Source organism: Coenobita brevimanus, chromosome 100, assembly GCF_032717465.1.
Source record: "Coenobita brevimanus isolate Jiangsu-jjx chromosome 100, ASM3271746v2, whole genome shotgun sequence".
Lineage (NCBI taxonomy): Eukaryota > Metazoa > Arthropoda > Malacostraca > Decapoda > Coenobitidae > Coenobita > Coenobita brevimanus.
In genome coordinates, this window is record NC_137053.1 from 30,631,585 (window position 1) to 30,647,190 (window position 15,606).

At 42.2% G+C, this 15,606-nt stretch overlaps 1 protein-coding gene across 1 annotated transcript; it reads left to right on the forward strand.

Moving 5' to 3' along the window:
- The first annotated feature begins 8,577 nt into the window (after nucleotides 1–8,577).
- LOC145414615 (uncharacterized) lies at nucleotides 8,578–10,657 on the forward strand. Its single transcript, XM_080284142.1, has 2 exons — nucleotides 8,578–9,696; nucleotides 10,643–10,657. The coding sequence occupies exons 1-2, from the start codon at nucleotides 8,578–8,580 to the stop codon at nucleotides 10,655–10,657; spliced, it is 1,134 nt and encodes a 377-aa protein (XP_080140268.1).
- Nucleotides 10,658–15,606: the final 4,949 nt, after the last annotated feature.

Below are 15,606 nucleotides of genomic sequence, written 5' to 3' on the forward strand. Positions count from 1 at the left end.
ACATGGTGCATTCCATGGAATTATTACCTCTGGTAATGCTTAAATGGAAAAACAGATTCCCACTTGTGCAGCTCCTTGTAGATGACCGGGAAACACTACCTCAGCCATACACACACCATCATTGCATCACTTCTGGTTGGCAAATTATTCCAGTCCTATCTCACACTCCGTCCACACCTCCCAAACTTACCCCCAACCTTTGCCTGTTTCCTTTCCCCCTCTACCGCATAGTAGTAATAGTAATAATAATAATACGAATGAAATTAAACAACTATATATATCAATAAGAAAAAATGTTAAAAGCTGTGAAACCATAATTCACGTAAGCAGAAGACTGTGTGTGGATAGTGAGGAAGGTGCTGCCTGCCGTCTGAGGGCTGTGGCAGGGCCCTGAGCCACTTGTGCGAGGCTACCAACCTGTCTCATACATGTCCATGGTGGCAGATGTGGCTCATTACCAAAGATGTACTGTATTACTACACACCAAGTACTCAGTATGATACTAAATACAGTAATTTATGTTACCAATAATTTATTTTCATCCCCATAAAATATCCAAATTCTGTTTAACAAAATAACTCCAAACGAGTGATATGCTATGCATTAAATTCCTTTTAAGTATCGGTAGTATCGGCAGAAAATCAGCTGATACCGATTCCGATACTGATACTTTAAAATTGGACCGATACCACCGATACTGATACCGATAAATTGGTACATCTCTACCCCATACCATCTCTCCATTTCCTAAATCTTTCCTCCGCCCCCATATCATTCTCTGAAATCAAGACCAAATCATCAGCATACAACATCTCCCACGGAAGTCCATTTCTGAAGTCACGTGAGAGGGCTTTAAGTACCATGATAAACAACAAGGGGCTCAAAACTGACCCCTGATGTACACCAACATTCACAGAAAACTCATCACAAAAATCTCTAGTCACTCTTACCTGGGTGCGAGCACCCACATACATGGCCATAATCACTCTAACCAGCCACTCTTCTATCCCAAGCTTTCTCATTGCCCACTTCACTACCTCTCTAGGGACTTTGTCAAAGGCCTTCTCCAAATCAAGAAAAACAAAGTACACTTCCCTTTTCTTTCCTATATAATTTTCCTGAAGCTGTCAAACAATGAACATGGCATCAGTGGTCCCCCTGCCTGGCATAGACCCAAACTACATATCATCAGTATTCACTCTTTCTCTAATTATACCTTCTAGAACTCTCCAATATCATCATTATCTGATCTAAAAGCTTTATACCTTTATAATTTCCTCTTTCCAGGGCATTGCCCTTCCCTTTGTACATATTTACAATTACATACACTTCAGCCAATCATCTGGGACAACACACACATATATAATTGTATTTATCAAGTCAGTGACTAACCTCATTCCTATATCTCATGAGGCCTTCAACATTTCAGCAGTCAACCCTGGCACACCAGCTGCCCTCCCCACCTGCAACCTGCCTATTGCTTCACTCACAGTAGCAGCATCAGTCAAAGGCCAAGAGCCAAACACTGGATATGCGGTCTCCAAACCTTCCCCGTCCCAGTCAAACTCCTCACTCAGCAACTGGCTATAATGCTGTCTCCATGCATCTTTAATATCCTCACTGTTCACCGATACCCTTCCTTCATCATTCTTCACACACTGCTCACCTATAATATCCCGATTATCCCTCTTCATCTGATTTGCCACCTTAAATATCTTATTCTTCCTTTCCACATGATTTAGGTTATCAAGTAAAAGTCTCTGTGACTCAGACTTCGCCCTGCATACCTCTCTTCTAGCTACACTTGGTAGCCAAGTATTCTTCCTTGTTACCATCCTTCTTCCATTCCTGGAAAAGTCTTCTTTTCTCCTTAACTGCAGCTTCTACACCCTCATTCCACCACCAAGCTACTTTATGTCTTGGTGGGCCTCTTGTTGAACCGCATACTGCATCAGTAACTCTCAAGAGGTTGTTCTTGAGGGCTCTGTACTGTTCATTAACGCCTCTGTCAACAGCTCCCAGTTCAGCCACCACTCTCCTCATCTCGCTGTAGAAAGCATCTGTTACTGCTTGGTTTTCTAGCTTCCATATTTTCCTCCTCAGTACATAAGGCCTCTTGTTCATCGCTCGTTCTTTAAGAACCACATCACATATCAATAATTTGTGCTGCAGCACACACTCTTGCTTCCCATTACTTTAACATCCCTCACTACCCTCCCATCAGCCCTCCTGACCAGAAAATAATGTATCTGACTGCTTTTTCCCCCAGACTCGTATGTAATCAACTACTCTCGCTTTTCCTGAAATGTGTGTTGCACACAGTCATGTTCATTGCCTCCCCAAACTCGAGTATCCTTTCCCGTTCCTCATTTCTTGTACCATATGCACACCCCTCACGTACTCCTTCATATCCTTGAACTGCTTCACCATCATGACCATTTAAGTCACCTCACAAAACCACTGTCTCATCATCCCCCATACCACCTACAACACGTAATGTCATTTCAAAATCTGTCCTTCTGTCATAAAGACTTTGTAGTTAATTGTAGAGAAGTATATCTTAGACTTGTGGTCGAGCGGCTTTTATATCTTGTAGTAGTTTCCCCACCAGATGTCATGTAGTGACGGGAGAGGTAAAGAATAGTATGGGACTATCTTTATTTGTCTTGGAAATATTAAACAGGTATAATAGTATAAGTCCTGGGTAGCTACCTCCCTGTCTCGCTATCTCTCTCTCTCTCTCTGTTCTCAAGCTAATCTCCGTCTCGACCTCTCTATAGGGTCGCTTGTCTCCTTCTAAACTCTCTTTCCTCACATCTCGTGTAGTAGGGTGTGTGTGTCACGTATCTTCCTCGTGGCAACAGAACTTTCTCACGAGAGGACTGCTGACAGCTAACTGAATCATCTTACTGGCCGCTGTCGTCAGCTTTCCCCCGTGTAAGCGTTTAGCGCTGCTCGCTTCTCGCAAACACAACACCTTCTCATCGTTTGACTTCCTGCTTCTATCTGTCTCTCTATCTATCTATTTATCTATCTATCTAGTATGATTTGCAATTATAATATGGAGACCTACCACATTGCTCTGCCGCGCAAAAATGGCGTACCATCGACATTTAATAGTTATAATATATTAATACATACTACATACACATTATAATGAACTTATAAGCTGCCACCAAATGTCATAAAGACTTTGTAGTTAATTGTAGAGAAGTATATCTTAGACTTGTGGTCGAGCGGCTTTTATATCTTGTAGTAGTTTCCCCACCAGATGTCATGTAGTGACGGGAGAGGTAAAGAATAGTATGGGACTATCTTTATTTGTCTTGGAAATATTAAACAGGTATAATAGTATAAGTCCTGGGTAGCTACCTCCCTGTCTCGCTATCTCTCTCTCTCTCTCTGTTCTCAAGCTAATCTCCGTCTCGACCTCTCTATAGGGTCGCTTGTCTCCTTCTAAACTCTCTTTCCTCACATCTCGTGTAGTAGGGTGTGTGTGTCACGTATCTTCCTCGTGGCAACAGAACTTTCTCACGAGAGGACTGCTGACAGCTAACTGAATCATCTTACTGGCCGCTGTCGTCAGCTTTCCCCCGTGTAAGCGTTTAGCGCTGCTCGCTTCTCGCAAACACAACACCTTCTCATCGTTTGACTTCCTGCTTCTATCTGTCTCTCTATCTATCTATTTATCTATCTATCTAGTATGATTTGCAATTATAATATGGAGACCTACCACACTTCTCTACCTCATCCACGCCCGTCTGTGGAGCATAAGCCGATATAATTGCAGTCGTCATTCCACCGAGTGAAGTTTCACTACTAATATCCAATCACCTACTCTCATAACATTCATAACATATTCAACCTATTTCTCTGCAACCAACACACCCACACTCCCATATCCATCTGTCGCCCCCTGCCAAAACAACTTATAGTAGCAATCCTTACCAACAATCCTTCTGGCTGATCCACCTCTGTACTGGACATCCTGCAAACATGCCACATCCACCCACCTCCTACTGAATGCCTCAATGACTTCCCATGCTATACCCCTCAAACTTCCTACATTCCATGAAGCCACTTTCATCCCCCTGGGTGATTAAATGTCCTCAGGCTTGCTTTGAAGCTTATTCTTGTACTTAGTCGTAGTTGGTTATAATAACAGGGGGTAGACATACCACAGGCTCCACCCACTGCACAGTCCCAGGTCCAGGCAATGGATCTGTGACCCCTAGCCCTCCAACCTTACCAGTGGCTGTGGTAGTGGCCTCGGGGCACACCGCCAGGACAGCTACAGGGACACTCTCCAAGTGTGCCTCGGCATTGTAACTGTCCTGCCATTATGCACCCACTGATAGGGGAGCCTCCTGGGGCACTACTTGCAGGTTCAGGCCCCTCTCTGTTGGGCAGAAGTGGCAGCCAGGAAACCGCTAAGCCCCTTACCCTCTAGCACAGGTTCGAGCCCCATCTCACCCCAGATGCACTATCTATACCAGTGGAACCCCAGTCACGTCTCCCTCCAAAAGTCCACCACCAGGTACTGGGGGAAAAGTTTTCTGGTCACATGCCCTTGTTGACATCAACCCCTGTAGCCTAGTGAGGAATGTTGTGTGATACGTACAGTGCATGTGGTGTAGTGCATGAAATAGAGGAAATGTGTGGAAGAGTCTGCTGGTCTACTTTCCATGTTGCTGTCACACTGAAAAGGTCAGCAAAGGGGGATGGTTAGGTTGCTAGTGAAACAGGAGCTCCAGCTCTCCCTATTTCCAGCATTCTCATTCCTCTCGGGAGTACCACCCTGTTCGGTCCGTGCTACAGCCTCCTCCAGTCAAACTTCTCATTCAGCAACCAGTTATAATGCTCTCTTCAGGTGTCTTTAATATTCTCACTGTTCACCACCACTTTTCCTTCATCATTGTTCACACACTGTTCACGTATGATATACCTGTTTTCCCTCTTCATATGATTTGCCACCTTACATATCATATTCTTCCTTTCAACAGTGTTTATTTGTTTGTTTGTTTGTTTTTATTTTTTTAAGCCAAGGAAGAAGGAAGTGAAGCTTGGACATTGTTGGAAGGACACAAGTCAAGAGTGAGAGCAGTGGAAATGAGTTATTTAAGAGGAGCCTGTGGAGTCACGTGGAGAGACAGGCTGACGAATGAGGATATAAAGGAGCGTTGTGGTGTGGATGTGGATGTGATAGGAAGCGTTATGAGGAACACACTGAGGTGGTTTGGCCATGTGGAGAGGATGGAGGGCGAAAGACTGACGAAGAGAGTGTATGTGAGTGAGGTGGAGGGGGGAAGAGGGAGGGGGAGGCCGAGGATGAGATGGAGGGATGGGGTGGAGAGGTATATGAGAGAGGGGGGTGTGAGTTGAGAGCTATCTATCTATCTATATACCTAGGCTGCTTCCCCCAAGGAAAGGGAGGTAGCCGAGACAGGACGACTCACTCTCCATTTACTCATCCATTCAAACACATTCATTCGCATCTTAGCCCCAAAGGGGAGAACGGACAGATCCTCACCGCACCACACCGCACAAGGGTCAACTGGGCAATGCAATCAGTGACATCCGCAGCAGGGCCCGACAGCAGAACTGGTTTACCCCTGCCACATCATAACAGACCCATCCCCTTACCCGCACCTGACCTGACTAGCTGATCAGACCAAATGCGGGAGAATATCCCCTCAGGGCTGCGTCATCACTTATTCATTCACAATTTCTCTCCATTTATTTCTGTCACGCACAGCCACTCTTCCTTGCTCAACAGACATCCCTCTCGCATCCAGCGCTCTCTTCACACTGAGAGCAGGGCAGTGAAATGGCGGGGGACAGGGCGACTTGGAGGCGATTTGTTTGTGGCCACCCCAAACGGGATTGAGGCGTCTGGCAATAGATAGATAGATAGATAGAAGAAGGAACCAAAGGCCAGGAGCCTGCAAATTGTTCCCTCCAAGAAAAAACAAAAACAAAGATAACTGAAAGCCAGACTCAAAATCCATTCATTTCGAGATGCTTGGACACACGGCGTTTGAAAGACTGGAGATCATAGGCAGTAGGAAGTATGGACAGAGGGAGACAGTTCCAGAGTTGACCCGTTGCATACATGAAGGACTGGGACTAACAGTTAAATGTTACACTGAAAAGCTGGACAAAAATAGTATGAGAGTTTGTTGCTAGATGGGTGATACGTGCCCACTGTAGCGGTGGAGGGATGTAAGCAGACAGTTCAGAGGAGCATTGAAGAGACAAAGATGCAACAGTGTGGCAAAGAGACAGAGGTTGAAGGGAGCCACTAAAAGGAGGAGCGTTAATGAGGCAAAAAGCCTTTGACTTCACCTTGGTGAGAAGAGCTGTATGTGGGAAGCCTTCCCACACATGAGAGTTGTATTCTACACAGGGGTGAATAATACCCATGTATAAAGTCAACAACTGTTCAGGGGTAAAGAAGGCACGGAGTCGGCTTAGCACATCTGATCTCTTGGACGCAGATTTTACAAGAGAGGTAATATGATCTCTCCAAGATAAATTCCAAGTAAATGAAACCCCATCTATATTTAAAGATTATGCAAGATTGAGTTGCATATTGTTAAAAATTAGAGGGTACAAGATTTTCTCGGGTTGATGGATGTAAGAACTGAGTTTTTGATACATTAAAAACAACAATATTGCTTTTACCCCAATCAGAGATATGAGTCAAGTCAGACATTAGGTGTGCCATAGCTTCATCCCTTGTTCGTTGAAATAACTGCTGAGACAGATGCTGCAGGAAGTGAATGGAAAGGTGAAGGTTGGAGTCAGCAGTATATGAGTGGATAGGGTTATATGTACATCTTATAAGGTCATTGATGAATAGAAGAGAGTTGGTGATAGAACAGAGCCCTGAGGAATACCACTATTGATAGCTCAAGGAGAAAAATAGTGGCCAGCTACAACAGGAGCTATACAATGACCAGAAAGGAAGCTAGAGATGAAGGCAGAGATAGGAGGATAGAAACCATAAGAGGGCAGTTTGGAAATTAAAGATTTATTCCAGACTCAATCGAAAGCCTTTGTGATGTCAAGTGCAATGGCAAAGCTTTTGCCATTGTCCAGAAAGGAGGATGACCAGGAGTCTGAAAAGTAGGTGAGAAGATCGCCAGTGGAGTGTCCCTGGCTGTAAGGGCCAAGAAAAACAGCCTAATAATTATTGTAATAATTATTGTAATATTTGTATGTTATCCCCGACTGTTATATTAACCCTAATTTGGTAAGATTCAATGCGTTTCATTTGTAAGTCTTTACAGTCAGTAATTCGTTTTTAAAATCTCAATATTAAGTAATTGAAGCTTCATAGACCTTTATTTTGGTCTCGTCTCGTTATCTTTTAAGTTCCTGTTCTGTTTCATTTGTTTACTTACTGTTTCATTTGCTTCATTAACTTTGCTTTATGTATCTCACGAGAATTTTCGAACTGACTGAAGGCTATATAAGGGCGTCTGTGACCCATTAAATTCACTCTACCATCAAACAGCAGATCGACGGGACTAAGGTAAAAGTTAATCATTCTTCTGTTTGCTTTGGTTCTGTCTTCTATATGAAACTTGGTTAAATGTCTGTGAATTTGCTCTAGAGTTTTAAGAATTTTTTATATTCTTTTATTTTTCCATGTACTGTGTATATTATTGATTGAGTTTATATCATTGGCATTATTTACTGATTTATTGTTAGACTTAAATATTGAACTTTATGATTTCCTTTTTGTACTCGGCTTTTTGCTTGTTGTGTAGGTCCTTGGTTCCTTCCCAGAAGAGCCATAATTTATGTACCTTTGTTATTTTATTAACTTGTATCAAATTTGGGGCACTAAGGATCCTACACCTACCGAGGGCCAGGTCGGTGAGGCATCCATTCTACCCACCATGCGAGAGTTCACCCAGGTCGTCCCTGTGCTGCCATGTAGCGGTGTTGAATGGCAGGCATACCACTTCTCTACTGTTCCCGGAGTTATCTGCTACCATACGCAGTATCCTCACCTCTGCCTAGCTTCAGGGGGAGTTTAATCGCTACTTGTTTGTTTTTTCATAAATTTATTAATGGGACTTGTTAGACCTGGGGGAAAGTCTCTAGAGGGTTTAAATATTGATAATGTTTGGTATTTCAGTATCTTTAATTAATTTGTAAATAAATGTATGGTTTTACTTCGGAGTTTCCTTTGGTGTTTCATGTGTGAATAATGTGAGATATTCTGTTTTCTACCTTGTGGATTTGGAACCTTCTTACAAGTGGCGACCCCGCCAGGATTCTCACACTTATGCACACTTGGAGGCCATAGGGAGCTTGGACTTTACTATTCATTTATTTATGTTTAAGGTCCGGTAAACAGATCAGGCCTGTCACTGTCCTTGGGGCCCGGAAGTGACAAACCACCCCCTCTCTTTCATCAGGGTACTTGGTTATAGCTGCCCTTTTGTCTTGATGGGGGTAATGTAGAGTCATTTGATTAATCTTTTTTCTTTTGTCAGGGTAACTGGCCACAGTTGCCCTTTGTCTTGGTAATGTTAATGTAGCGTAGTTTGGTTATTATGTACCATGGATCCTAATATAGAAATTTTTAAGGCAGAAGCAGAACAAATAGGTCTCACTGGTGATGACGTAGCAAAGTATATAATTAATGCTCAAAATAATGCCAGAGAAGAACGGGCTAGAGAAAGGGAGGCTAAACGAGAGAAGGAACAGAGAGAACATGAGTTACAACTAGCTAAGATAAATGCAAGCTCAGGTCAGCCCATTGATAATTATGACTATGCTGGAAGGCCCAACTTGCCAGTGTATCGTGAAGGTGAAGATATTGGGTCGTACTTAATCAGATTCGAGAGAATTGCCAAATTATTGAATATTAATGAGCAGACATATGCTGCTAGATTGGGTAGTGTATTGACTGGCAAATGTGTTGACATTTATACTAGTCTGTCAGATGAGATAACTAGTGATTATGAATTGTTAAAGAAGGCACTGCTAAGAGGCTTCCACAAGACACCAGATGGGTATAGGCAGGATTTTAGAGCAGCCCGCCTTAAGGAAGGTGAAACTTATGAACTTTTTTCCATAAAAATAGGACGTCTTTTTGACCAGTGGCTAGAAGCGTGTGATGTGAAGAAAGACTTTGAATCACTGAGATCTCATATTATTCTAGATCAACTAATATCTTCAGTGTCACCAGAGCTACGGATGTATTTAAAGGAGAGTGATGTGAAAGATTTGGAAAAGGCAGTCGGAATGGCTGATAGTTGGACTTCTGCCCATCGTGCCTACCCGAGATCTTCTCTTGTGAAGGGTAAGCCGAAGAAATTTGGTTACAAACAATCGCCTTCTGCTGAAGAGACTAACCAAAGCAATGTTAAGCCTACACAGACTCATCGTGGTAAAGGTGATTTTAGTAATGTGACATGTCACGGTTGTGGTGACAAGGGCCATATTCGTCCTAACTGTCCCAAGAATCCTCTAAGATTTAAAAGTAATGCCTCTCCTCTCAACCAACAAGTACAGATGGGGTTTTGCTTTGGTGACCTCGATAATTATTCCCAGTACATGTTCTGTGGTACAGTTAACGGAGCCTGGGTGTCTACTATTCTTAGAGACACTGGTTGTACTGGTATCATAGTGTCTGAGGAAGTCCTTCCTGATGTTGATGTAGCACACTGTGAGAAGGTAAGAGTAGCTGATTATCTGGGTAGAGTTGACACTTTCCCTAAGGTCAAGTGTTATTTACGTTGCCCCTGTTATGAAGGGTGGACAGAAGTAATTAGAGCTCCTATTAAATTTTGCAGTGTTTTAATAGGTAATGTCCCTGGAGTAAAGCAGACTGAGCTTGATAATCCATCTACTACTGTATCAACTGGAAACATTGTTCCTGTTCCATGTTCACCTAAATTAACTTCTCATGAAACTACCATTCCTATACAGAGTGAACTGACCCAATCTCCCACAGCTTCAGTTGATACCACAGAGTGTGTGCAAGCTGTTCAAACTCGATCTTCTAAAACTAGGAAACTCCATCCCCTGGTAACTCCCTCTATTGAGCCCTTAAAAGTTACTCCTAGTGAATTTGCAAATCTTCAACAAAATTGTTCTAGTTTAGTCACTGTCAGGATGAAGAGTACGTCAGGTGAGACAGAGGAAACCAAAGATGGGAACGTGTTCAGGTATGAGAATATTGATGGACTTTTGTACAGGAGATGTATTAAGGCAAAGAAACCAGACAGAGAGGGAAAACTTTCTCTAGTTGTTCCCCTTGACTGTCGGAAATCTGTCCTTTCAACAGCTCATGAAAGTCTTCTTGCAGGTCATCTTTCACATAGAAAGACTGAGACCCGTATCAAAGAACAGTTTCACTGGCCAGGTCTCACCTCGGACATAAGGGATTATTGCCGATCATGTGACAAGTGCCAACGTTTTTCCCCTAAGGGTCGTGTGAAACCAGTACCTCTCCAACCTATGCCTATCGTGACTGAGCCATTTTCCAGGGTAGCCATAGATTTAGTGGGACCTTTAAATCCCCCATCCTCTGAAGGACATCGATATATCCTTACCTTGATAGACTTTGCCACCGGGTTTCCTGAAGCCATGCCCCTGAAAGATATCTCTTCTATTGCAGTGTCAGAAGCTTTAATTTCCATATTTTCCAGAGTAGGCATTCCCAAGGAAATACTTTCTGATAATGGCAAACAGTTCAAATCTGATTTAATGAAGGAATTACATAGATTGTTAGGAGTAAAACCCCTTTTCACTACTCCTTATCACCCTAGTGGAAATGGTAGAATAGAGAGATTTCACTCCACATTGAAAGCTTCCCTTAGAAAAGTGTGTGAGGACAAACCTAAAGAGTGGCACCGGTATCTTCCCCCCTTGATGTTTGCCATGAGAGAAATGCCCAGTGATCGCACAGGGTTCTCTGCCTTTGAACTCCTGTATGGTAGACAGGTAAGAGGTCCTTTGTCAGTACTTAGAGATCTTTGGGAGGATAAATCTGTACAGAGTGGTGATAGACCACTATATCAGTACGTGCTTGAGCTTCGGGATAAATTAGAAGATTGTGCCAAGATTGCTGTTCAGAATGCTGATATCAGTGCCAAGAATTACAAGTCTTACTTTGACGTAAAAACTCAAGATAGGAAATTCAAACCCGGAGATGAAGTCCTTGTCTTGCTCCCTGATGAACAGCGTAAATTATTAATGTCTTGGAAAGGACCTTACAGAGTTTTAGATTGTAAGAATAAGGTTAATTACCTAATAGATGAACAGGGTAAGCCAAAGTTGTACCATGCAAATCTCTTAAAGAAGTACCATCGTAGGTCGCAGGTTTCCATGGCATATGTACTAGATGAGGAAACCGGATTAACTTTTGATGATCAGCCTTTAGTTTCTCAGTTATGTACAAAGGCAGAGGTAAATATGGATTCTGAGCTGGACTTGCCTACCTTTCCAGATCTTGGTACACCATCAAATATTTTAGATTTAAACATAAATGAGCAACTGACTCCAGACCAGAAAGAGGATGTTAAGAATATCATTGAAGAGTTTGGTGATGTTTTGTCTGACAAACCAGGGTATACCACTACTTTATCACATGATATTTCTCTCTGTACTACTGAACGACTAAAACCCAAATTGTATCCCATTCCTGTACACCTCCAGCCTCAGTTCAGGGAGGAAGTAGAAAACCTCCTAGACCAAGGGATTATCAGACCCTCTCAGTCATCCCATTCATCACCTGTGGTCATGATTAAGAAACCTGATGGCACCTATAGGATGGCTATAGACTACAGAGTTCTTAATGCAGTTACCGAATTTCATGCAGAACCAATGTGTAAGCTAGAGGATGATCTACACAAGTTTTCTGGGGCTAAATTCTATACTGAATTAGATTTAACCAAAGCTTATTACCAAGTCCCTCTTACAGATAGAGCCAAACCATTAACTGCTTTTCCAACTCATAAAGGCCTGATGGAGTTTTGTCGTATGCCCTTTGGACTGGTTACTGCCTGCGCCACTTATATTAGACTGATGCGCCTTGTATTGACAGGTTTGGAGAATGTCTCTTTCTATTTTGACAATGTGATGATATATGCTAATAATTGGGAAAGTCATGTTGCAGCTGTGTGTGCAGTTCTACTTCGTCTCCGTGAACATGGGTTAACCGTTAAGCCTGATAAGTGTAAATTTGGGTTAAAGACCATTCAGTATCTAGGCTTTGTTATAGATGGACAAACTATCAGACCTGTTAATGATAAGGTTCAGGCAGTTCTCGGTGTTTTTCCTCCCTCATCCAAGAAAACTTTGAGATCATTCCTAGGTTTGATATCATTCTACCGAAATTTCATTAAACATGCTTCATCCTTAACTTCACCTTTGTCAGACATGTTACGAAAGGGTGTGAAGGAGCCTTTGGAATGGAGTTCAGAGTCTATAGTGTTTTGAGAAGCTTAAGTCTGTTTTAGCTGATGGCCCAGTTCTTAAACTTCCTGACCTGTCATTGCCTTTTATCCTTAGAACTGATTCCTCGGGTTATGGACTGGGTGCAGTATTGCTCCAGTACGTAGATAATAAGCCATTCCCAGTTTCTTACGCCAGTAGAAAGCTCCTAGACAGAGAACGTAGGTATTCCACTATAGAAAGAGAGTGTCTAGCAATTGTGTTTGGGGTTAACCGGTTTAAATATTATTTGTTAGGAACTGAATTCATTCTTGAGGTGGATCATAAACCCCTAGTATATCTAAGTAAGTTTCAGGGAAATAATGACAGATTACTCAGGTGGGCCCTAGCATTACAGCCATTTAGATTTCGGCTTGTACATGTAGCAGGGAAAGATAATGTTGGTGCAGATTTTCTGAGTCGGGCCATCGGCTGAACCATGACTAGTCCTAGTATACGAATTATAATTGTCTTCATTATGGTGGGAGGGGGAGTTGTATATTTAATTTATATATTCCTTCTGTATCTACCCCTGGGTAGATACCTTTGGAGGGAGCCATGTAAGGGCCAAGAAAAACAGCCTAATAATTATTGTAATAATTATTGTAATATTTGTATGTTATCCCCGACTGTTATATTAACCCTAATTTGGTAAGATTCAATGCGTTTCATTTGTAAGTCTTTACAGTCAGTAATTCGTTTTTAAAATCTCAATATTAAGTAATTGAAGCTTCATAGACCTTTATTTTGGTCTCGTCTCGTTATCTTTTAAGTTCCTGTTCTGTTTCATTTGTTTACTTACTGTTTCATTTGCTTCATTAACTTTGCTTTATGTATCTCACGAGAATTTTCGAACTGACTGAAGGCTATATAAGGGCGTCTGTGACCCATTAAATTCACTCTACCATCAAACAGCAGATCGACGGGACTAAGGTAAAAGTTAATCATTCTTCTGTTTGCTTTGGTTCTGTCTTCTGTATGAAACTTGGTTAAATGTCTGTGAATTTGCTCTAGAGTTTTAAGAATTTTTTATATTCTTTTATTTTTCCATGTACTGTGTATATTATTGATTGAGTTTATATCATTGGCATTATTTACTGATTTATTGTTAGACTTAAATATTGAACTTTATGATTTCCTTTTTGTACTCGGCTTTTTGCTTGTTGTGTAGGTCCTTGGTTCCTTCCCAGAAGAGCCATAATTTATGTACCTTTGTTATTTTATTAACTTGTATCAAATTTGGGGCACTAAGGATCCTACACCTACCGAGGGCCGGGTCGGTGAGGCATCCATTCTACCCACCATGCGAGAGTTCACCCAGGTCGTCCCTGTGCTGCCATGTAGCGGTGTTGAATGGCAGGCATACCACTTCTCTACTGTTCCCGGAGTTATCTGCTACCATACGCAGTATCCTCACCTCTGCCTAGCTTCAGGGGGAGTTTAATCGCTACTTGTTTGTTTTTTCATAAATTTATTAATGGGACTTGTTAGACCTGGGGGAAAGTCTCTAGAGGGTTTAAATATTGATAATGTTTGGTATTTCAGTATCTTTAATTAATTTGTAAATAAATGTATGGTTTTACTTCGGAGTTTCCTTTGGTGTTTCATGTGTGAATAATGTGAGATATTCTGTTTTCTACCTTGTGGATTTGGAACCTTCTTACACTGGCGAAACCCATACTGACGATAAAAAAGAAGATTGTAGTAGGAAAGATGCTTCAAAAAATTTTTTGCTGAGAATAGACTAGAAAACTTTTAAAGCACAGGGTGTTAGCGCAATTGGGTGATAGAGGGTTGGGAATGGTCACCCTTCTCTGGGACAGGCTGAATTAGAGCACACTTCCTGCAAGAAGAAAAGTGCAACTTGACAGACAAAGACAAAAGAGTTTACCTAGGCATGGTGTAAACATAGAAGCACAGTTCTTGAGGACAACAGGAGGGGCCTCATCAGGCTCATATGCCTTGTTAGTATTGAGGCCAAGGCAGAAAATACATCAGTTGAAGACATTTTAATGTCAGCCAGAGGGGGACAGTGATGGAGGAGTGGCACTGGAATTGTCTGAGGTGGAATTGGAGGAGAAATTCTGGGCGAAGAGTTTTGCTTCATCAGTAGAAGAAATAGCTACAGAGCCATCAAAGTGGAAATGAGGAGGGAAAGATGATGAAGTAACTTTGTTAGAATGATTTTTGGCAAGATGCCAGAAGGAGTGGAAAGAATTCAAGTTGGAGAGTTCAGAGCATTTAGTTTGGATGAAATTATTTTGTAGCATGATTCTGGGCAGAAACATAATTGATATGAGATTGAGGGGTGGGTTGGCTCCGGTACCTTTTGTAGGCCTTCTCCTTGTTGTGGACAGCATTAGGACAAGTATGATTAAACCAAGGGTTTTTTTTGGATTAGTCATAGAATATGAGAATGGAATGTATGCTTCCATTCCCAAGAGAATAACCTCCGTAATGTGCAAGGCACACTCAGATAGCTCTCGACCATGGAAGCAATAATCATTCCAGGGAAAATCAAAGAAGTACTGCCTGAGGAGCTCCCAGTCAGCAGCTCCAGAGTGCCACAACCGTCACTTCTTGAAAGGGTCCACAGGCCTTACTGGAGCAATAGGACAGGTTAAGGTGATAAGGTTGTGATTGGTGGAGCCCAAAATAGAAGAAGGATCAACAGTGTAAGCAAGATTCGTTGTAAGCAAGAAGTTAAGTATGTTGAAATTCTCTCCAAGGTGGTCAGGGATACAGGTAGGGTGCTGTACAAACTGCTATAGGTCATTAATCCCTAGGGTACGCAATTCTTCAGCCTCGACTGCCCCAAAGGACGCAAAAAACAGGCCTATTTTCGACTTTCTCAAAGGGTAAAAGTTTTATGCCCGATTTATAGAGCTTCAATTTACACACCTGAAAACACAAACCCCACCCACCTAGATCTGATAGTTACCGAGCTATGGCCCGTCAAAGTTGATAATAGTCACCCGTCACGGCCCCGGCGAGAAAGAAAGTACAGTAATCCCTCTAATATCCGAACGCCCAATATCCGAACATCCCCACTAACCGGACATAATCCTCCTGGGATCCAATATTCCCAAAATGGGCCAATAACTGCAAAAAATTCGAAAAAAATCTGACTTTTTTCCCTCCCATAAT

Bases quoted from the DNA above. Each gene is read 5' to 3' on its own strand.
- LOC145414615 (XM_080284142.1), top strand. From the start codon at position 8,578: ATGGATCCTAATATAGAAATTTTTAAGGCAGAAGCAGAACAAATAGGT.